Source organism: Mustela lutreola, chromosome 1 (genome assembly GCF_030435805.1).
Source record: "Mustela lutreola isolate mMusLut2 chromosome 1, mMusLut2.pri, whole genome shotgun sequence".
Lineage (NCBI taxonomy): Eukaryota > Metazoa > Chordata > Mammalia > Carnivora > Mustelidae > Mustela > Mustela lutreola.
Genome location: NC_081290.1, coordinates 284,939,283 through 284,960,325, shown reverse-complemented (window position 1 = coordinate 284,960,325; position 21,043 = coordinate 284,939,283). Strand labels below are relative to the sequence as shown.

At 56.1% G+C, this 21,043-nt stretch overlaps 2 protein-coding genes across 20 annotated transcripts in view; both read right to left on the bottom strand.

Annotated features, from left to right (window-relative positions):
- The window catches only part of LOC131816330 (uncharacterized), a 50,042-nt gene extending 40,816 nt beyond the window's left edge, over positions 1-9,226 (bottom strand). For 7 of the 16 annotated variants that reach the window (XR_009348038.1, XM_059149032.1, XM_059148991.1 and 4 more), the window contains exons 1-2: positions 9,120-9,226; positions 5,771-5,943 (exon numbers count right to left, since the gene is read on the bottom strand). Coding sequence is in view for 9 of the 16 variants with exons in the window: in XM_059149032.1 (XP_059005015.1) it covers positions 5,771-5,943; positions 9,120-9,184 (238 nt within the window). In the remaining 7 variants the exon portion in view is untranslated. The other 9 variants (XR_009348029.1, XR_009348025.1, XR_009348035.1 and 6 more) reach the window with 5 other exon arrangements.
- Positions 9,227-12,719: 3,493 nt separating this feature from the next.
- On the bottom strand, positions 12,720-20,693 carry SSH3 (slingshot protein phosphatase 3). Of its 4 annotated transcripts, none has more exons than XM_059148882.1 (14): positions 20,428-20,693; positions 19,872-19,909; positions 19,078-19,309; positions 18,069-18,187; positions 17,918-17,989; positions 17,504-17,569; positions 17,201-17,389; positions 17,025-17,118; positions 16,467-16,595; positions 16,309-16,355; positions 15,562-15,708; positions 15,225-15,425; positions 14,836-15,109; positions 12,720-13,721 (listed from the first exon to the last, which is right to left on the bottom strand). In XM_059148882.1, the coding sequence occupies exons 1-14, from the start codon at positions 20,491-20,493 to the stop codon at positions 13,446-13,448; spliced, it is 1,950 nt and encodes a 649-aa protein (XP_059004865.1). In that variant the 5' UTR covers positions 20,494-20,693; the 3' UTR covers positions 12,720-13,445. The 4 variants fall into 4 exon arrangements, with proteins under 4 accessions (XP_059004865.1, XP_059004856.1, XP_059004875.1 ...); XM_059148873.1 differs by having other exon boundaries at positions 19,872-19,912; positions 20,428-20,689; XM_059148892.1 differs by having other exon boundaries at positions 19,078-19,305; positions 19,872-19,912; positions 20,428-20,519.
- Positions 20,694-21,043: the final 350 nt, after the last annotated feature.

Genomic DNA, 21,043 nt, shown 5'->3' with positions numbered 1-21,043 from the left:
AAACAACATGTAGCCTTTTTTTTTTTTTTTTTTAAAGATTTTATTTATTTATTTGACAGAGAGAAATCACAAGTAGATGGAGAGGCAGGCAGAGAGAGAGAGAGGGAAGCAGGCTCTCCGCTGAGCAGAGAGCCTGATGCGGGACTCGATCCCAGGACTCTGAGATCATGACCTGAGCCGAAGGCAGCGGCTTAACCCACTGAGCCACCCAGGCGCCCAACATGTAGCCTTTTGCAGAGCCTTCTCTTTCTCTGACTTACCATAAGGTTTTCTTTTTTTTTTTAATGATTTTTTAAAAAGATTTTTATTTATTTATTTGACAGAGAGAGATCACAAGTAGACAGAGAGGCAGGCAGAGAGAGAGAGGGAAGCAGGCTCTCTGCTGAGTAGAGAGCCCGTTGTGGGACTCGATCCCAGGACCCTGAGATCATGACCTGAGCTGAAGGCAGTGGCTTAACCCACTGAGCCACCCAGGTGCCCCTACCATATAAGGTTTTCAAGGTTCATCCATGTTGTAACATGTAACTACATTCTTTTTTATTTTTTTTAAGATTTTATTTATTTATTTGACAGAGAGAGATCATAAGTAGGCAGAGAGGCAGGCGGGGCGGTGGGGGGAAGCAGGCTCCTGCTGAGCAGAGAGCCCGATGCGGGGCTCGATCCCAAGACCCTGGGATCATGACCCGAGCCGAAGGCAGAGACCTAACCCACTGAGCCACCAGTCGCCCCCACATAAATAGAATCTTTAAAAAATAAAAATAAAAATAAATAAAGTTATTGATTTTCCTCTAAGCACATCTTTAGCTGCAATACACAAATTTTGATATGCTGGCTTTCATTTTTGTTCAGTTTGAAGTATTTTTTTTTAATTTATATATTTGAGAGAGAGAGAGAGTGCAAGCAGGGAGAGGGGCCAAGAGAGGAGAGGAAGAGAGAATCTCAGACAGACTCCCTGCTGCGTGCAGAGCCTGAGACGGGGCTCGATCTCACAACCCTGAGATCAGGACCTAAGCCAAAATCACGAATAGGATACTTAACTGACTGAGCTACCCAAGTACCCCCAGTTTGAAGTATTTTCTAACTTCACTGTTTTCTTCCTTGGCTCATTAGTTATAGAGAAATATATTTTCTGGGGCGCCTGGGTGGCCCAGTAGGTTAAGGCTTCTGCTTTCTGCTTGGGTCATGATCCCAGGGTGCTGGGATGGAGCCCCGCATCGGGCTCTCTGCTGAGCAGGGAGCCTGCTTCCTCCTCTTCCTCTCTCTCTGCCTGCCTCTCAGCCTACTTGTGATCTCTACCTGTCAAATAAATACATTAAATCTTTTTTTTCTTAACAAAGATATATGTTTTCTCTTTTTTTAAGATTTTATTTTTAAATAATTTCTCCATGCAGCGTGGGGCTCAAACTCACAACTCCAAGATCAAGAGCTGCATGCTCTACCGACTGAGCCAGCCAGGCGCCCCTACGAATACATTAATTTGTAAACATTTGGGGATTTTCCCAGATATATTATTATTTATTTCTAGCTTCACTCCATTGCGATCAGAGAACATGATCTCTGAGATTTTGATCTTTTGAATTTTATTTATTTATTTATTTGATTTATTTATTTTTCAAGATTTTATTTATTTATTTATTTATTTGAGAGAGAAAGATGGAGAGAGCGCAAGCACACAGAAGCAGGGGAGCGGCAGAGGGGGAGGGAGAAGCAGACTCCCCACTCAGCAGGGAGCCCGATGCAGGGCTCTATCCCAGGACCCTGGGATCATGACCTGAGCCAAAGGCAGTCAGCTTAACCGACTGAGCCACCCAGGTGCCCCCAAATCTCTTCTTGTAAAGGCACCAAATATACTGGATAAGGGTCCAGGCTAATGACCTAATTTTAACTTAGCATCTATGTAAGGACTCTATCTCCAAGTACAGTCTTATTCTGAGGTGCTGGGGGGCGCTGGTGAGGATTTCAATATATCAATATATCAATAGTAGAAAAGTCTATCATGTTGCTACATTTTAAAAAATTTTTAAAGATTTAATTAATTAATTAATTAATTAATTTGACAGGCAGAGAAGCAGGCAGAGAGAGGAGGAAGCAGGCTCCCTGCTGAGCAGAGAGCAGGACTCAGGGCTCAAACCCAGGACCCTGAGATCATGACCTGAGCTGAAGGCAGAGGCTTTAACCCACTGAGCCACCCAGGCACCCCATAAACTGTATTTTATGATAATATTATTTTCGCTGTAAATACATTTTTCTGTTACGGAAATTAAGAAAAGAAAAAAGCAGTGCTTTTAAATTTACCCAGATATTATCATTTTTGTGGTGCTTCATTCCTTCCTATGGATCCAAGTTGCCAAATTTCCTTTCAGCCTGAAGAACACCCTTTAGCGTTTCTCATAGTGCAGGCCTGCCAGCAGCAAATTCTCTCCTCTGTCATTTTTCTTAAAATGTCGTTCCTTCTCCCTCCTACTGCAAGGTATTTTCATCGGCTAAAGAATTCTAGATTCAAAGTCTTGTCAGCAGGATGCTTGGGTGGCTCAGTCGGTTAAGCTGCTGCCTTTGATTCAGGTCATGATCCCAGGGTCCTGGGCTCGAGTCCCACATCAGGCTCCTGGCTTGGCAGGGAGCCTGCTTCTCTCACTGCCTTTGCCTGCTTGTGGGTTCTCTTTCTCTCTGACAAACAAATAAATAAAATCTTTAGAAAAATGAAAAGAAAGTCTTGTCAGCACTTTAGAGGTGTGACCCCAACTGTCTTCCGTCCTGGTCTCTTGGACGTCACTGTTCCCTGATCTGTAACCCACCTGCTTTCGAAATGTCTTCTTTACTTCTGGTTTTCAGCAGTCTGACTATCATGTGCCCACTCCAGGTGTGATTTTCTTTGTGCTCATCCTATGTGTGTCTTGCCAAGCTTTTTGAATCTGCAAGTGAATGTTTCTCATCAAATTTCAGATTTTTTTTTTTTTTTTATCATTCTCTCTTCCAAATATTTTTTTCTATCCCATTCTCTGTCTCCTCTCCTTCTGGACCTCCGGACACGTATGTCAGACTGTTTGATATCATCCCACAGATCACTGGGCACTGTTAATTTCTATTCGATACTTTTGTCTCTGATTTTCAGAGGACATCATTTCTCCGGACCGTCCTTAAACTCATGGGCTTTTCTTCTTCCAAGCCTTCTTCAATCTTCTTTTAAGCCTCTCCAATGGATTTTTCAGTCCATTTGGTTCTTTTTTACAGTTTTAATTATTCTGGTAAGACTCCCCATTAAGACCACCATATATTCCACGGGGGCCTGGGTGGCTCAGTCAGCTAAGCATCTGCCTTCAGCTCAGGTCATGATCCTGGGGTCCCAAGATCGAGCCCTGCATCCATCTCCCTGCTCATCAGGGAGTCTGCTTCTCCCTCTGCCGCCACCCCCCCCCCGCTTGTGCTTTCTCTCTCTCTCAAATAAATAAATACATAAATAAAATCTTTTTTTAAGCATTTTTTAAAAAAGATTTTATTTATTTATTTGACAGAGAAAGAGAGATCACAAGTAGGCAGAGAGTCAGGCAGAGAGAGAGGAGGAAGCAGGCACCCTGCTGAGCAAAGAGCCCAATTCAAGGCTCGATCTCAGGACTCTGAGATCATGACCTGAGCCGAAGGCAGCGGCTCAATCCACTGAGCCACCCAGGCGCCCCCATAAATAAAATCTTAAGAAAAAAAAGAAGAATCAAGAGACAGGACAACTAAAACCAGTCTGTGACCCCTGACTGGGTCTTGAATCTTTAAAAAAAAAAAAAAAAAAACAGAGCAAAATGCTATAATGGAAATTTTAGGGATATTTGAAGAAATGTAATTATGATAGGCAATCTAGATAATGATATTGCATCACTGTGAAGTTTCCTGGTCACTATGAAAACAGTTTGGCAATTTCTCAGAAAGTTAAACATAGACTTATGATATGATTCCCAGGCTTGCTTTTAGGCACAGGCCCTAAAGAACTGAAGCAGGGACCCAAACAGACACTTGTACACTCACATTTACGGCATCATTCGCAGTCGCCAAAAGACGGAAACAACGCATATGTCCATCAACAGATAAATGGCTAAACAGAATATAGTCTATCCATGTAGTGCAATATTTTTTTAAAAGATTTTATTTATTTATTTGACAGACAGAGATCACAAGTAGGCAGAGAGAGAGGAGGAAGCAGGGTCCCCACTGAGCAGAGAGCCTGATGTGGGGCTGGATCCCAGGACCCTGGGATCATGACCTGAGCCGAAGGCAGAGGCTTTAACCCACTGAGCCACCCAGGTACCCCCATGTAGTAGAATATTCTTCGGCCTTCAAAAGGAATGAAATTCTGGCACATCCTAGAAGCACAGATGAATCTTGAAGATATTATGCTAAGTGATATAAGCCAGACACAAAATGACAGATGCTGGATGATTCCACTCACACGAGGTACGTAGTAGCATAAGCAAATCTATGGAGATAGAAAGTAGAATCAAGGCGCGCCTGGGTGGCTCAGTTGGCAGAGTGTCAGACTCTTGACTTTGGTTCCACGCCCCACGTCGGCTCCGTGCTCAGCAGGGAATCTGTTTCTCTCTCTCTCTCTCCCTCCTCTGCCCCTCCCCCCACTCAGGCATGTTCTCTCCCTTTCACTTGCTCTCTCTAAAATAATAAGTAAATCTAAGAAAGGAAGAAAGGAAGAAAGAAAGAAAAGAAGGAAGGAAGGAAGAAAAACAAACTAGAGATTACCAGGGCAGACGGGATGTTTGATGAAAAGGTTCTGGAAATGGATAGTGGTGATGGGACACAAGCTTATCAATATAGTTCATGCCACAGCTGTGAAGGCCTCCCGAGGCCTTCGGCAGATGGGGGTCAGTCCACCAAACCCAGAAATGAGCTGCGTGGCCGTGAGTTCTGCTGGGGTGGACCATGAGCTGTGCCCCGAGCACCCTCGCCCAGTTCCACGCCTTCCCAGGCCACATACACTCTGTGGGGTCCATACCATCAGCTCTGTCCTCGAGAAGCATACTCCTTTCCCCAACGGGCTGCCCGCCCCCACAATTATGTCTGACGTGAGCTAGGCCAGCACACGGGGCCTTGCTCGCATCCTGGCTTGTGCCTCGCGCCCCTTCCTGCCACAGCTCCCTCTCCATCTTCACCTCTGAGGCTCATGGAACGACAGCCAGGCGTGCCATCTCGTGTCCCGCCCAGACACAGGATCCCCTAGAGCATCTCAGTGACCCGGGGCGGCCGCCCAGGAGCAGGGACATCTGGCAGAGGCGGGGGCAGAGCACCAGCTCTCCGCTGCAACATGCTGCCATAGGAACAAGGCAGTGTCTGTAGAGGGCATGACGAGAGATTCGGGCCACATACGTCTGGTAACAGACAGCAGCTGGGCCAGGCTGGAACAGGAACGTGGGTAGGGAACTCTGGCTGAAATAGGAAGGAAGCAGCGTACAGGTCTACTTTCAGATTAGCCTATGACCATGACCTTACCAGAAGGCAGATGGCAGCCCTTCGGGGACAGCCGAGGCAGTGGAAAGCTCGCTGGTCTCAAAACCACCATTTGGCTCTTTGGTCTATAACCTAAAAACCCAGATCCCGTAGGTGGGAAAGGGGAAGTCATAATGGGAGACTCGCGGGCCGCTGTGAAGGACCAGTGTGCCCCTGAAGTAGCTGGCGCTGACCACCACCTCCTCTCCAGCACCAGGTTCTAGACTTACTAAAGCTTTACGTGGCACTTAGCAATGCAGGAATGCTGGCACACCCAGCAGGCACTTACCTGTGGCCGGTGGAGGTGGGGCGAGCCGGAGGGGCAGGACAAAGAGGAAGAACAGGACTCCAGGGTTGGGAGCACAAGCTGCCCGGGAGACAAGGTCACAGCTCACTTTGGGTCCCCCGTTCAGGAAGAGGAGCTTCTGTAGCTTCCAGAAGTCCTGCGCCATCATCCCACATCTGGGGACAAAATCAGCAGTCAGTGGCGCCCCATCCCTTCTTTGTGCATCCACTTAAACCCTCCCCAGCTTCCTCATTCTGAGGATGACTTCACCCTTCATGAGCCACAGGAGGTCCCAGAGGGGAGTCTAAGTAGGCCGTGGGGGGGGTCTGCCCTGTCCTCGAGCCGTTCTCTGTCAGGAGTCTCTGCTTTGCCATCCTCAAGTGACTCCTCTATCCCAGGTCCTAAGGCAGTTCTCTGCTCCCGGGGTCACTGGCAGCTGCTCCAAGAGGTCAGCTCCAGGGCTTGCTCCTGGCACAGGGTCAGCCCCAGGCAGGACTAGAAGGACGGGCCCAGAAGTCAGCCTGAAGAAGGCACTGCTGAAGCCAGCTTCATTCCTCCGCAGCCGCCACAGGTCTCGGCACGGTGGACATGGTTTCCACCCCCAGGTGGGTCATAAATGGGCAAGAAATTTCTCTGGGGAAGAGAGGGCCACAGACAAAGAAGAGCCAAGAACAGACCCAAAGGAGTGGCCATCACTGGGCCCCAAGACCGCTTCACACCGCCATGCCAAGGTGTCCTTCCCTTGTGGCTATTCCGCTCACTTCCAGGGACGAAGGCTCACACGCCCTCCTACCCATTCACGAAACCCTATTCACCGGACTCCCAGTTACTGTACTAAACCTGCCACCAATACAGCCTATGCCCCATAATCACCTGCTTATTCACACTCCTCCCCAAGAAGGACATCTATAAGACAGCATGGAAGCTTAATAAAAGGGTCTCAAGACAGTACAAAGACCACACCTGGGCTCATCTCTGCAGGAAACTCACAACCCTTGTTCCTTCACTAACAGAGCCTACATGCCATGCTGGGAGTCAGACCCTGACCAAACCCAGTCCCTGCCTTCCAAGACCTCACATCCAGTTAGGGCCCCAGACATTTCTCCCCCACGGGCTGCCAGAAGGGAACCTGCAGTAACTTTGCCCTACTTCTGCACACATGCACCTCGTCCACATCCTCCAAGGCCCGGCTGAAACGCTGTCTGCTCCCTGCTGCTCTCATGACACAGCCACTTAGCAGTGGGGTCTCCTGCCTCTGAACGTGCACAGCAGACACCTGTACTCTCTCAGGACGCATCACTTTCCTCCTGCAGTCCGTGTTTGGTAGGCACAAATGATCTTCTCTATAGACTTTTTTTTAAAAAGTAGGCTCCATGCCCAGTGTGCAGCCCAACAAGGGACTTGAACTTACCACCCTGAGATCAAGACTCAGACCCTTAACCACTAAGCCACCCAGGCACCCCTACAGACTTTTCTTTTCTTTTTAAAGATTTTATTTGTTTATTTGACAGAGATCACAAGTAGGCAGAGAGGCAGGCAGAGAGAGAGAGGAGGAAGCAGGCTCCCTGCTGAGCAGAGAGCCCGATGTGGGGCTCGATCCCAGGACTCTGGGATCATGACCTGAGCTGAAGGCAGAGGCTTTAACCCACTGAGCCACCCAGGCACCCCCCTACACACACAGACTTCTCTTGAGGGCAAAGATCATTTTCTACATCTTTGCATCCTTCGGACGACCCCAAGCCCTACCAGGTACATAACAAGCAGGCAAAAGCAACCTGCAGAACACCTAGCTTCCACATCAAGATGCCTGTTGGATAAGTGAAGGCTTGTTTGTGAAGCCACTAGGAATTCCCAGACTTAATAAATGATACATTTTATCACTAATTTAAAATTCCTTGTTAGGGGGCGCCTGGGTGGCTCAGTTGGTTGAGCGACTGCCTTGGGCTCAGGTCATGATCCCGGACTCCCAGGATCAAGTCCCGCATCGGGCTCCCAGCTCCTTGGGGAGTCTGTTTCTCCCTCTGATCTTCTCCTCTCTCATGCTCTCTCTCACTCATTCTCTCTCAAATAAATAAATAAAATCTTAAAAAAAAATTTTTTTTAAATTCCTTGTTAGGGTTTTCCCAATTAATACGAAGTTTGAACTCAAAGCCAGTGGCATAGAACTCTGACGAATTCCTTCTGACTGTGTGTATATCCAGTCCTACGTAAATGTTATATGAAAATAATTCCATTAGCACTCGAGTGCTCACATCCTTTAGGAATCTTCCGGAAGGGAAAGCATCTTCCGCGCTGCCCGGTGTGGGCTTGGCCGCCTCCCTAGAGGCTGTGGGGTAGGGACAGAACCCAGACCACAGCTGGAGGGAGGACAGCCACAGCTGGTTCCCATCGGAATCAGCCTTTAACCATCCTCCTAGAGAATGGGTTTGCCCATCAGCAGAGGAGCGACTCCAAAATTCAGGAAAGGTCTCATGATAGCGAAGGAATGTTTATAGAGTCTCGGAAATGACGGCTGGGATTTCACTAGGGGCGGGCCTGGGGTCAAAAACATACACACATTATCTCATTTGGGGCACGCTCATCACCCCCTGTTTTGCATCTGATAAAACGGAGGCTCGAGAGATGCAGTAACTTTGCCCGCAGTCACAAACCCAAGCTTCTCTGACTCCAGACGGCGAGCTGAGATGGTCGCTCAAGCCATCCAGGTCCCTTTCCCTCTTCTTGCACGCGCGGGTAAGACCCCACACCCTCTGGAAGAGGCCGCAAGGATCACCCGCTCCAACCTCCCTCCGTGACAGCGGAGGAAACGCGCGCGGAGAGAGGAAGGGGCTCGTTCCCCGGGTCGCGCAGAGCCCGAGCCGCCCGGCGACGCGACCGCAAGGTGCCCCCAGAATTCCAGCCCTGGCCGCACTGACGGGGGCGGGGGGACACCGAAGCCCCGAGCGGTGGCCCCGGGTCCGGGTCCGTGAGGGGCAGAGCCGGATCCAGCCCCGGGCGCGCTCGCTGTCCTGCCCGGCTGTTGCTCCTCCTCGCCCGGCGGCGGCGCCCACCGTCCCGCGGGCAGCCGCGCCCGGCCCGCGCCCCGGGAGTACCTGCCGGCGCGCGGGCTCTCGGCCGGGGACCGGGCGCTGGCGCGAAGCGAGCGGGACCGCGCGGGCCGGAGGCGGACACTGGCCTCGCCGAGCCAGGCCTCCCCGGGCCACCTCGCCTCAGGACGTCGAGGCCCCGGGAGCGCGCGGCCGGCCGGACGCCGAGCATTTGGCAGCGCTGGTCCCGGGAGCCAGAGCCGCCTGGCTCCCTCCCCGCAAGCCCCCCCACTCTGCCCCTCTGCAGACCCCTAGCTCGAGGGCACCTGAGGGGGAGCAACGGCCACGCGGTCCTCAGAGTCGAGCCGCTGGGACCCTCGAAGGTTCCCATGGAAACGAGAGAGGCTCTTCACGCCTGCGCGGACGCGCTAGGCGCGGTGGGAAATGTAGTTTCCGGGCTGCTACCCGGAGGCCAAAAGAGCGGACGCCAGATGGCGCCGGAGCGTCGCGGTGGGTTCTGAGCTTCTGGGTCCTTCTCCCCCACCCGGTCCCCAAACCCCGGCGCGGGCGCTGCTGGCGTAGGAGAGGCCGCGGAGGCCTGAAAGGTAGTTTCTCTTGGCATCCGCGGCTCTGAGGCGTCTGGGGCGCAGGGGGAAGCGGCGAGGGCACGCTCTCTTCGGCGCGTACCATTTTGCCCTTTTGAAATCTGGTGCTGAGGAGGGGCCGCCCTGGCTCGGTCGGTCCTAGGCGGGCCGATGCGGGGGCCGGACGGAGGGAGGACTCCATGGAGGTGGGAGCTGGCCTAGGAGGCACCTGCTGTCCCAGGGACGTGAGCTCCGCTTCGCCCGAGGGTTCACGCCTGGGCTGGGCGACCCGTCCGGCGCCTGCCGGGCTGCTGCCCCGGCCAGGGACCGACTTGGGATTCCCTGGGCGGGGGTCCTCCCCACCCTCCCTCCTGCTGGCCTCCGTCAGAACCGGTGACTCTGGGTGAATCGGTGAATCTGGATGAGCCTGCCCGGGAGCTGCCCTGTGCGTCTGAGTTAGGCCTCCAGTCCGAGATCTAGATACTTGGGCTCTGTTGCAGGCCTTATCAGAGTCTTAGTGACTTTTCTGGGCCTCACTTTCCTGTTTCCAAAAAGGTGGTAATAATCATGCCTGCTCTGTCTCCTGGGAGCGCAGCTACGTTCGATGGAAATAGCACTGGAGTGTTGTAGGCTGGACAGTCCTTTAAGGACACAGACAGACATTCCCATTTGCTGTACACTGGTGCAACTTCTTGGAAGGAAATGAGACAACTCCTTTCAAAATTAAATACAAATAGGCTTTGCTTCAGCAGCTCTAGAAATATGCCCTACAGGTTTCGTCCGTGTGTGCACCAGAAAGTACATACAGGAGTAACCTAAGCATTACTTGGAATGAAAATTCATGAACAACCTAAATACTCTTCAGTAGATGACCGCTTAAGTAAACAGTGGAGTCCATTGAATAAAATATGTTCTGGGGCGCCTGGGTCTCAGTCCATTAAGTGTCTGCCTTTGGCTTAGGTCATGATCTCAGGGTCCTGAGTGAGGGCTCCAGGTCAAGCTCTCTGCTCAATGGGGAGTCTGCATCTCTTTCCCACTCTCTCTCTCTGGGCTCTCCACGCCCCGCCGACCAAATAAATAAATAAAATCTTAAAAAAAGAAAAAGAGTTCGTATGATTATTTTAGAAATTAGGCAGAGCTTCCTGAACTGATATGCAAAAAATTTTCAAAGTGCAGAATGTTGATAGGCTATAATTTGTTTCTAAAAGAATAGATAAATATATTTGATGACATAAGCATGGAATGTCTTTGGAGGGACTCGGAAGAAGCTGTAACGGGTTGCCTATGATGGATTGGAAAATAAGATCAAAGGGACACACTTTTTTTTTTTTTTTTTTGCCCCTTTAGCAATGTATATGAGCTGTATGTGTGTGTGTGCGCGCGCACGTGCGCGTGAATGTATTTCTTAATCATTTGTCTGCATTTTTTTCCAACTAATTTCTATACCCAGTGTGGGGCTTGAACTCACCACTCTGAGATCAAGAGTCAGGTACTCTACTGACTGAGCCAGCCGGGTGCCCCTGGCTCCATTTCTGACACAGTTTCCCCTGCAGGTTTTGCTTTCCCGGGTGCTGAATTCTTACTTCTTGGAGTCCTCCATAGATTCTGGTCAACTCTGGAACTCAGAGTTCATGGTAGGACCCTCCTTCCCAGCTGCAGAGGCTACAGAAGGGCAGGGCCTGGCCTTGACTTCCCTCCTGACGCTGTCACCCTACCTGACCGTATGGTTTAGGACCACTGAAATGGCAGTCTGCGTGGGACTTGCGGCTGGCCATGGGATGGCAGGCAGCTCGCTCAGAAGGGTTGACCAGCCAAGCGGACCAAGAATCAGACTGGCTTCCCTGGAACCCACCTGTGTCACTAGGCATGTCACCCACAGATAGATGCAAATGCTTCCTCTTCTAGAGAACAGGTTGAAGGTGAATTCTATCAATATATATATATATATATATATATATATGGGGGGGCATATATTGTTAAAATATCAAAGTGGGAAGGGGGACAGGGCACTTAGGGATTTCCTGGTCTAATCCCATTGTTTTACAAAAAGAAACAGGGACTGGAGGTGGAGTGACCTCAGTGGCAAAGCCAGGGCTAGAACCCAGGTTCCCCGCCCCTTGGTGCTCCAGGGCTAGAACAGTGCTGGGGTCCCCCCAGGATCTGGATGAGAAATGCCCTTAAAATGGGCCATGAGTTCTCCATCAATGAGAACATTTGGTGCCACCTCCTCCCTCCGAGTCGGCTCTGAAGGAAGGAGTTGCATGCCCACCCCAACCCCAAACAAAGTAGTGTGTTACAGGACAGAGAATATGATCTTGGGAAGAGGGGACAGAAGCGACAAAGACAGGACCACTTATTCTCCTTGAATACTAAACCTGACCAAAAGGAATCTGTACCTAGAAGGGGAGGGCCCGTTGAGGGGACTTCTCTCTTGGCGGTGACAGGCTCTGTTGCACTGTGGCAGGAGGAAGATTCTTGGGACCCTAAATCTGCTCAAGAACTGTCACCAAGGGCTCCTCAGTGGCTTAGTCAGTCAGGCTCTGCCTTCGGCTCAGGTCATGGTCCTGGGGTCCTGGGATCAAGCCCTGCATTGGTCTCCCTGCTCGGTGGGGAGCTTGTTTCTCTCCCTCTGCCTGCCCCTCTGTCTGCCACTCTGCCTACTTGTGCTCTCTATCAAATAAATAAATAAAATCTTCATTTATTTATTTATTTATATTTAAAATTTTTTAAAAAGATTTTATTTATTTATTTGACAGACAGAGATCACAAGCAGGCAAAGAGGCAGGCAGAGAGAGAGGGGGAAGCAGGCTCCTTGCTGAGCAGAGAGCCCCATGCAGGGCTCGATCCCGGGACCCTGAGTTCATGACCCAAGCCGAAGGCAGGGTTTTAACCCACTGAGCCACCCAGGAGCTCCTAAATAAATAAAATCTTAAAAAAAGAAAAAAAAAAGAACTATAATCAAGTGTCCAAAAGGAGCCGTAGCTTCTGGAACAGGCTTGGTCCTGTCCAGATAGGCGTCGGCAGCTCCTACTTTCTCATGGGTAACTCCCTTCAGCTGTCCCAACAGAGCCAAGCACCTGCTGCCCAGTGTAGGCTTGTCCCCTCCACCCCACCCCTACCAACCTGCCTGGGGAGCACGTGGGCAGCTACCATCCACCCAGGCCCTGCCCTAGGAGAGGAGGGCGACAGCACGGGTCTCCCCCCTTCTCTTCCCCATTCTTCCTCCCACTCCACCCCAAACCCACCGCTCCCGCACACAGGCCGGTCACAAGACACCTGGGAGCTGGGAGAGACCAGACTCCTCGTGTAACCAGAGAAGGATCAGACTCGCGGGCAGACAGCTTTATCATAAAAGTGAAAATAATATGAAAATGTTTATTATTTCTAAGTACAAAGCCAGATACCATTAAGACTGTGAAAAACTGGCCGGAGGCCATAAAGGACAAAAAGAAGACTCTCTTTGGCCTGGTGTCCTGTGACCCAGCGCAGTGTCCGTGGGGGAGTTGGGTGGGGGCAGCAGCAAAAGACGCGGCCGGTTGTGGCCTGTTGGAGGGAGGCCGGCCCGCCAGCCCCACCTGCGGGCCAGCTCCCCGCTCCTCAGAGCCTCCGGGCCTGGGGACTGAGGTGACTCTCTGCCTTTAAGGGCCACTGGTTCTTTGGCCTCGCGGCCCCCAGGAATGAAAGAGGCAGGAGTGAGGCAGATGGAGCGAGTGAGGGAGGAAGCAGGGCTTTTCTGCGCTGGGGAGCTCAGTGTCCATATGTGGCTGCAAGTGCATGTTTCAGGCAGCGACTGAGAATGAAGCAAGGTGTTCTTGCCCCCAGAGAGATCTTCGGTCTCTGTCACATCCCCATTATAGACAAAGAAGGTCGTGAGCCCTTGGAGAGGAGGATATGTCTGAGACTTAAGGCCGTAGCCGCCGAGGCTGTAGTGACGATGGGGTCTTGGCGCCACCTGGGCGGGGGGCTTAAGGAATGTGGGCAGGTTGGCCGGAGTGAAGGATGCTCATCCCAGGAGCTGTGTGTGGGCCCCTTGATTTGTGTCTGGGGGCCACAGGTGTGTGTGAGGGCTCAGGCCTCGCCCTCCTCCCCACTGCCATCCACGCTGGCCTGCCTCACCACCTTCCCGCGGAGCCTGGGTGCCGAGGCACCAGCAGCCTCCCCCTGCTCCTGGAAGGCCTGGGTCCGGGTGGCCACCAGGGCGGCGCTGTCGAGGGCGACCACAGACTGGCGGGACTTCAGGGCCGGCCAAGGCCCCTTAGGACCCCGCCTGCCTCCCTTGGCCTTTGAGAGCTGAGGGCAGGGCTCTGGAGGGTCTTCCTCTGAAGACTCATTTGAAGAAAACACCTGCGAGGGTCAGAGTAGAAGAAGGACCACTGAGAAGTCTTTCCAGGGCAGGGGCATTGAGCCCGGAGCCCGGAAAGGGGCAGGTGTGGAACGGTAAGTGAATGCAGAGACTGGGCTACTCGCAGGTCACATTTCCACAAGCGAGAAAACAGCACCCCAGCCTCACGGTCCCTGCTTCTTGGCCTTCACCTTCAATCTCCTGGCCCCCCAAGCCTTCCTGAGCGTCCCCACTCCTGCCATATCCTTGAGGCGCCCTCCTCCTCCTCCCCCTGCTCCCTCTGCCTCTGTCCAGCCAGTCCTAAGGGCCTCCAGGTGCTGGGCTCTGAGCCGGGCACCGGGTGAAGACACTCTGCCTTTAGGAACACACACCCTCACCCATCAACCATCCATACCCAGTGCCACCTCCTCCAGGAAGCTTCTGCTAAATGTTCCCGCCTTCTATGATGAGCTCCCCTTCCTCCAGGTTGGTCATCTTGGCCTCTGTGTGTGTGTGTGTGTGTGTGTGTGTGTGTGTGTGTGAGAGAGAGATAGCAGGGTGGTCTGGCTTCCTACGGTCAAAGCCAGCCTCTGCTCTTCTACTCGTTCCACTCGTGAAGGTCCACTGCTGAGGCCAGCACTTGGCTATGTGGGTACCATGACCCCCTGCACCCCACCCTCTGATGGGTCGACTGCCCCTCAGATTAGAGAGGGGCTGCCAAGATCGCCTCGTCCCCCTCCTCTGGGGTCAGCAGTTGTTGTCCCGCTCCCGGCCTGCGGAGGGTGGCCGGGCAGCGCTGCCCTTACGAAGCCTTTCATCAGGCTAAGAGCGCCCACAGCCTCCAGCCCAGGGCTGGCTTAGCCCAGAAGCTGCCGCGGATCCCCCGCACACCCCCCCCACCCCCGGCCCCAGGACTGCTCTCCAGCTCCCGTGGAGGGCAGTGTGCTCACTGGCCCCCTCTGGGTCTCCTTGGCCGCTTGGAGGGGACGAAACAGAGCCACCGGGGGGGGGGGGGGGCGCGACCCCATGGGAAGCCGAGCCCCAGTCCTAGTCTCTCTCCTTCCTACCCCCACCTGCCCCTACTTTTGTCCCCTCACTGGGCCTCAGCCTGGGCTCCCTCCCTGGCCCCAGCCTCACCTCAGGCAGGTCAGTGGCCCCTGAGGCGCTTTCCAGCTCTGAGGAAGGTTCCAGGAGGCTGATGGACCTCATGACCCCTCGGAGGTTGATTCGGGGCCGTGGCCCAGGCTCTTCTTTCGGGGCTGTCTGGCTCTCCTCCGGACCCGTAGTCTTCACCTCCCCACCGCCCCCCGGCTCTGGCGGAAGAGGTGGGAATGGTGTAGAGACATCGGGGGCGAGGGGCTCCTCTGGGGAGGCCCCACCTGCTTTCTGCTCCCAGAGGTGGCTCTGCCGGCTGCAAGGAAGGGGCCCTGGGTCAGCCGTAAGTGACCCAGTGGCCACCCGAGCCTCAAGGCCAACCTCGACACCCACCTACTCATGCTCCCCCTCCCCCCGTCTCCCCCTCGAACCTGGCAGTGAGGATGCCCTGGTAGGTCTGCAGCTGGCGCAGAAAGCCGGGGTTCGGGCGAGCGATAGGCCGGAGCTCCTGCACGTGGCGCAGGGCCTGCTCCAGGCTCCAGCCGTACTGCTTCATGGCGTAAGCGACCACAGTGGCGGCCGAGCGGCTGACTCCCATCTTGCAGTGGACGAGCACCCGGGTGCCCTGCGTCCTGTGGGGGCGGGCACGGTGGGTATAGGGGAAGGGCAGGGCGGGCAGTGAGGCCCTACCGGCCGGGGGAGTTGAGGGCACTGGGGACCACTTGGAGCTGGGCTGGGGGGAGCCGCGGGAGGCCTGGGGACCCCCACCTGGCAGCCTCCACGAAGCGGTGGGTCTCCTTCCAGTGGGGCAGCAGCTGGGCTGACTCCTCGTCCCAGAGGCGCACGTTGTGGTAGATGAAGCGCTCAGGGTAGAAGTTGTCGATCTCGCGGGCCATGTTCAAGATGTGGCTGACCCTGCGATGGCGATGGCCGGTGGAGGGCGTGAGGTCTGGCCGACGGGGCCGGGCTGGGGGTGGGGGCATACGAGGCCCATCGGCCTGCAGACCCAGCATAGCCTGGCTGGTTGGGAGGGTCAGGTGGAGAGGAGGTGGCCGTGACCCCGAGCGAATCCTTGTCGCCCTGCTGGGGTGGAGTTGCCCCCTCTGGTCCTGCCAGCAGTCGGGCTGACCGCAGTGCTAAGCCCTCTGGTGTCAGAGGGTCAGAGAATAGCTTTGAGTGAAGCTGAGACCGCGTGGCCTTCCCGGGAAATCAGAGGGCAGATGGCAGGAACCCAGGAGAGCAGGCGGCCAGGTCCCCAGGAGAGGGGCAGACGCTCCTCCCTTGAGACGTCTATGGAGAGGCGCTTTCCTGCCTGGGAAAGGCTGTCAGGACGCCCGGCTGCGCCTCTTCCCTGTGGGACTGCGGCCCTGGGGCTGGGGCTGGCCTCACAGTGCGCGGAGGGGCGGAGGGCGAGCGGGCCCAGGGAACTTCAGGCCCTTCCTTCAGGCTGCAGGCCTTGCGGGAGCAGCAGCCCCCGAGGGAGGCGGACCATCCGAGGGGCTCAGAGCCCTGTACCTGTTTCTCTGCAGCTCCTCCAGGTTCGCCGCATTCCACTCAGAGCCCTGCGGGGGGAGGAGGGAGGGCAGCGTCGTCCTCCGCGCCCCCGGCTTGCGGCAGCCTCTCGCGCCCACCACCCTCACGCCTCCCCCCTCCCCCCTCCCGCTGCTGCTCACCAGGTAGAGGTGCGGGAAGATGCGGGAGGCGCGGTCTTGCTGGGCCATGAGCAGCAGCATCTGGTTGTCGATGAAGTCGCGGTACTGCTGCAGCGGCTGGCCCAGGCGCAGCTCCAGGGCCTGGCGGATCTGCGGGCAGAGCCACAGCGCCACCACCGAGGCTCAGGGGGTCCCTTGCAAGTGCCCGGATGCCCCACCCTGCCCTCTGGGGCCTCAGAGGGCCTGACCTCCCGTCTAGGCAGAGGAACTGAGGCCAGATACGGGGGGCCGGCTCAGGACAGGAGGAAAGGGAGGTGGGAAGTGGGAAGAAAGAGAGGAAATTGCCCCAGTTGGAGGACACCGGCCGGCATCAGACGCCCCCTCCCCCTGCTCTGTAGGGGGGGGCGCTCCCTCCTCACCCCTGTTCCTCCCCCTTCCCTGGCACCAGCCCACTTCTTTGGGTTTTCTGTGCTTTTTGGTGGTTTTGTTTGTTTGTCTTTAAAGTAAGCTCTACACCCAAAATGGGACTTGAACTCATGACCCCGAGCTCAAGTCCCATGCTCTCCCGACTGAGCCCACCTCTTTGGACGTGACGCTCTCCAGGTCACTGGTGTCCAGCACCTCCCACAGCTCAGCCCGGATCGCCTGCTCCATCTGCTCCTGCTCTGAGGGCCTGGGAGCCGAGCCCGTCAGTCCCGGGCCCCCTGCCCCAAGCCGCCACGGGACCCTCCCTGTCCTCCCCTCCCTGCACTGACCGGCCGGGCTCGGCGCTGGGGAGCCGCAGGGACTCCAGGTCAGCCATAGCCATCCACTCGTTGAGGCAGCTCTGGTCAGAGCTCAGTCTCTCCTGGTAGTGTCCAGCCCAGGTCAGGGCGCTGCCCCCCGGCACCAGGCCGCTGCCGAGGGCCGCCTCACATGCCTGGTGCAGCACCTGGAGCGTGGCCCTGGGACGGGGGAGAGGCGGGCTCACACCGTCCTCCCCGCCACCCCTCCCCAGACCCTCGGCCATCTCTGAGAAGAGGAGGCCGGCGTGAGAGTGGGGCCATCCTAACCCTCACCACATAGTCTGGATGGAGATCGGCTTGAAGATTCGACTTTGCCCACCGGACGTCACACTGAAGCCCCTGAGGGAGATGGGGTGCGGGTGAGACCCAACCCCAGGCTCTGGGACAGAGCCCTGAGAGGCTAGCCCACGAGCCACCCCGTGAGGCTGGTCCTCAGGGTCTGTACGCGCGTCACCAGGCTTCAAGATAAGCCTCGTTTGCCAGATATGGGGTAGCCGAGGCCCAGAGAAGCTAGGCAACTTGCCTAGGATCACACAGCAAATCCAAGGTAAGGATGAGTAGACCCAGACCCCAGACGTCCAGCCCGGAGTTCGTCCTCTGCTCCCCAGTGCCCAGCTGCCCCGTCACACACGTCCCCCTGCGGGCCCCACCCCTCCCCCTTCTCCTCCCCCAGTCGCCACCTCTTACCCATCTCCATCTAGGTACACCTGGGTGTCACTCCAGAGAGGCAAGACCAGGCCCAGGGTGCAGCTGGGGGAACTGGCAGGGGACAGAAGAAGAGCCGTTGCCCTCCAGCATCTCACTTCCTCGCCCCCTCCCGTCCTCTCCCTGCTCCCACCTGCTATCCGGGAAGTCCACCCCCAGGAGGACGGTCTCATCCCGGCGCAGGTGTTCTCTTGTGGAAACGACCAGCAGATAGCGGAGCCGGGGGGGCCGGGCTGCCTCCAGCTGGGCTGCCTGCGGAAGACGGGAAGCCAGAAGCCCAGGGTGACAGGGGCCCAAGGAGACCCCGCACCCCCCACCCCTGCCTGACACACCCCTGGGCCTAGAACAAACCCTCCTCTTCTCAGATACCAGATTAGGAGCTATCACCTGACGATTCCCCACTTTAGGATTTCATGGTCCCACAAAACGTTTAAGAAGATTTTTTTCTTAAAGGGCATATGTATGGCGAGAGGGGAAAACGGGCCTGACATCGTCCATTTTCAATTTCTGCCCAGGACGGGGCTTAGGAAAAAAACCTCTTCATTTGCCATCGCCGTCATTTGATTCCAGAAAGGTTTCTCACCCCGGAAATACTGAGGACACAATCCCCAACAAAGGATGGTGCGTCAAGGGAATAAATTCAGCTGCAGAAAGCCTGTCTGCTTTTGTTTTTCTCAGTTTCGTTCTTCCCACCTTGCAGTAGGTAGTGAGGTGCCCCACAGGTGCCTGGGAGCTGGTCCTTGGGCTCGCACCTGGGGCCCCCAGTGCCTGGCCCCCCTCTGGCTCAGCAGGCCCTCCTGAGCGCCAGGCCAGGCCTTCGCAACTCCTGGGGTCAGGAAGGGCGGGCGTGGGTTGCACGGAACCCCGTCTCTGTGTGATTCCCAGCTCTTGGCCCTAAGCCGGCCCAACCGGGTTCAAGCAGGACAGATCTCCCCCCACGGATTCCCACCCTGCCAGAGACCCCAAGACTTGACTGTGCCCAGTCAAACCAACCAGCTGAGACGGCAGGCTCGTCAGCGTTTGGGGGCTCCTGTTACTGCTCCCCACTCAGACACAAGGGCGAGCTCCCTTCCACCCTCCTCGCCCCCCCCCTCCAGGGCAGGCTCTCCTCCCTTCTCAAGGGGCTCTGGGCCGCCCCTCACCAGGCGGATGTCGTCCTGCGGCCTCAGCAGTTCCACCATGAGATGTAGGTGCTGGCTCTGCTCCTGCTTCCTGGGGCTCTGGGGCCCGTGCCCGTCATCCGTCTGGTCCCCATGGGGGTGTTCTTCGCCCGGGGGTCTCTCCACCGCCTCGGGACCACCCTCAGCTGCTTCTCCCTCATCCTCTCCATCCTGCAGTCTCAAGACAGCCCCGCGGAGCACGGCAAAGCTCTGCCTGGCAGGGTCCAGGTAAGCCATTAGGGTCCCTCGTACCCCCCAGGACAGGTGCATCCGAATCACCCACCAGGGTTCTTAAAACAGGGGTTGGGCCCCATCCCTGGAGAGTCAGTAGGTCTGGAGCGGAGGTCTGAGAATGTGCATTTCTAACCAATGCCCAAGTGCCAAGGCCACCCCATTTGGGGAACTACTGTCTTGGAGGCTCTCAAGCCACTTGTCTAATTGGGGGGCAGGGCAAGGGTTGCTCCCTTTCTCTTCACACCTGCCTAACTCGGGAGATGCTTGGTGGTGATCCAGGAGTCCTCGAGCCCTGTGGTCTCAACCTGCACTTTGGTTTGTGACTAGGCCTAAACCAGGGTCCAGGACGGTGGTGACCAGGGGGAAGATGGAAGCAAAAGCAGCCGGGTCAGGGCTGCAAGCCGACTGCGCCCACCAGCAGTGCCCGCTGCCAACACTGCCCCACACAGTCAGTAGTTGGCTTTGGCTGTGAGTCCTCCAAGGTGGCAGTGGCCAAGCCTGGCAGCTGGACGTGGGTGTCTGTGTTGGGGAGAAGAGCTCACCTTCTCTGGAGCCGGCTTCTCCGCCTGGATGCCTGGTCCTGCTGAGAAAGCGGCCCCCAGGGCAGAGTGAGGCGGGCAGGGCAGTGGCCAGGACCCTCCTCTCTGCTCTCAGGGCTGCTAGGGGGAGGGGTGGGATCACCTCCCCCCACAACTAAGGACTAGAACCAGGGAAGGTGTCAGATCCCTTCCGGTTCCAGTCCACTCCAGTCCCCTCCCCACCCGGAGGCACTGGGGGAGCCTGGGCCCAGGTCCAGGTAGGGCAGCGTGGGGTGAGAGTGGGTGGGGGTGTTGGAGGTGTCCAAGGGGTTGGCCCAGATCTGCGCCTGGAAGTGGGCAGGGCCTCTGCTGTCTGGGCTGGCGCTTTGGGGCTCCAGGTCTTTGGTCTGAGTTCCTGAGAGCCTCAAGACCCCCTCCCAATCCCCTCCAGCATGATCTTTGGGGTCCCCCTCCCCGCACCCCCAGGCTCAAGGGAAGACTGGCAGTGGGCAGGACGTGCTCCCCCAGGCCCAGCTGGCAGTCAACTGCGTGGGCCGGACCACGGCAAAGCCAGACTTACCGTGGGCCCCACAGGCGTGGAGTGGCCGCTGGCGGGGGGTGAGCGGCTCACGGTGACCAGGGCCATAGGGCCTGGCGGGGGGACACCTGGGCCGGTCCGGGCACTTTGCCCTCCCACAGCTCTACCGACAGTCCCTGCCCCGCAGGACCAGGAAGGAAAGACCGGAGCCACCAGGGCCTGGCACCTCCTCGGGGGCGGCCCTTAAAGGGCCAGACACTCGTCCAGCCCAGCCTGCGGAGCCAGCACTGAGCGGCCGCAGCCCCTCCCTTCGCGACTCCTCCGGTTGGGTCGCCTCGCCCCCGCCCCCGGAGAGATTGGGGGCGGACCCGGGGCGGGGCGCAGGTGCGGAGGGCTGCCGGAGGGAAGTGTCCAGAGGTCCTGCAACTTGCCGGCTTGGTTCTGGGGTTGGTCCCTCCTCCCGGGAGGCGTCCCTGCCCCTGCCCTCCCGGCTCCGCCCACTTAGGTCACCTGAGTTCTGCTTTGGACCTCAACGGCGCTATTACCTAGAGGAGATGGATGGGTCCCAGGGAGGCGGGGCTGGGGACACAGGTCTTGGAGAGGATCAAACACAGTGAGTCTTAAGTTGGGGGGCACCCCCAAATTATTTCTCCTTGCT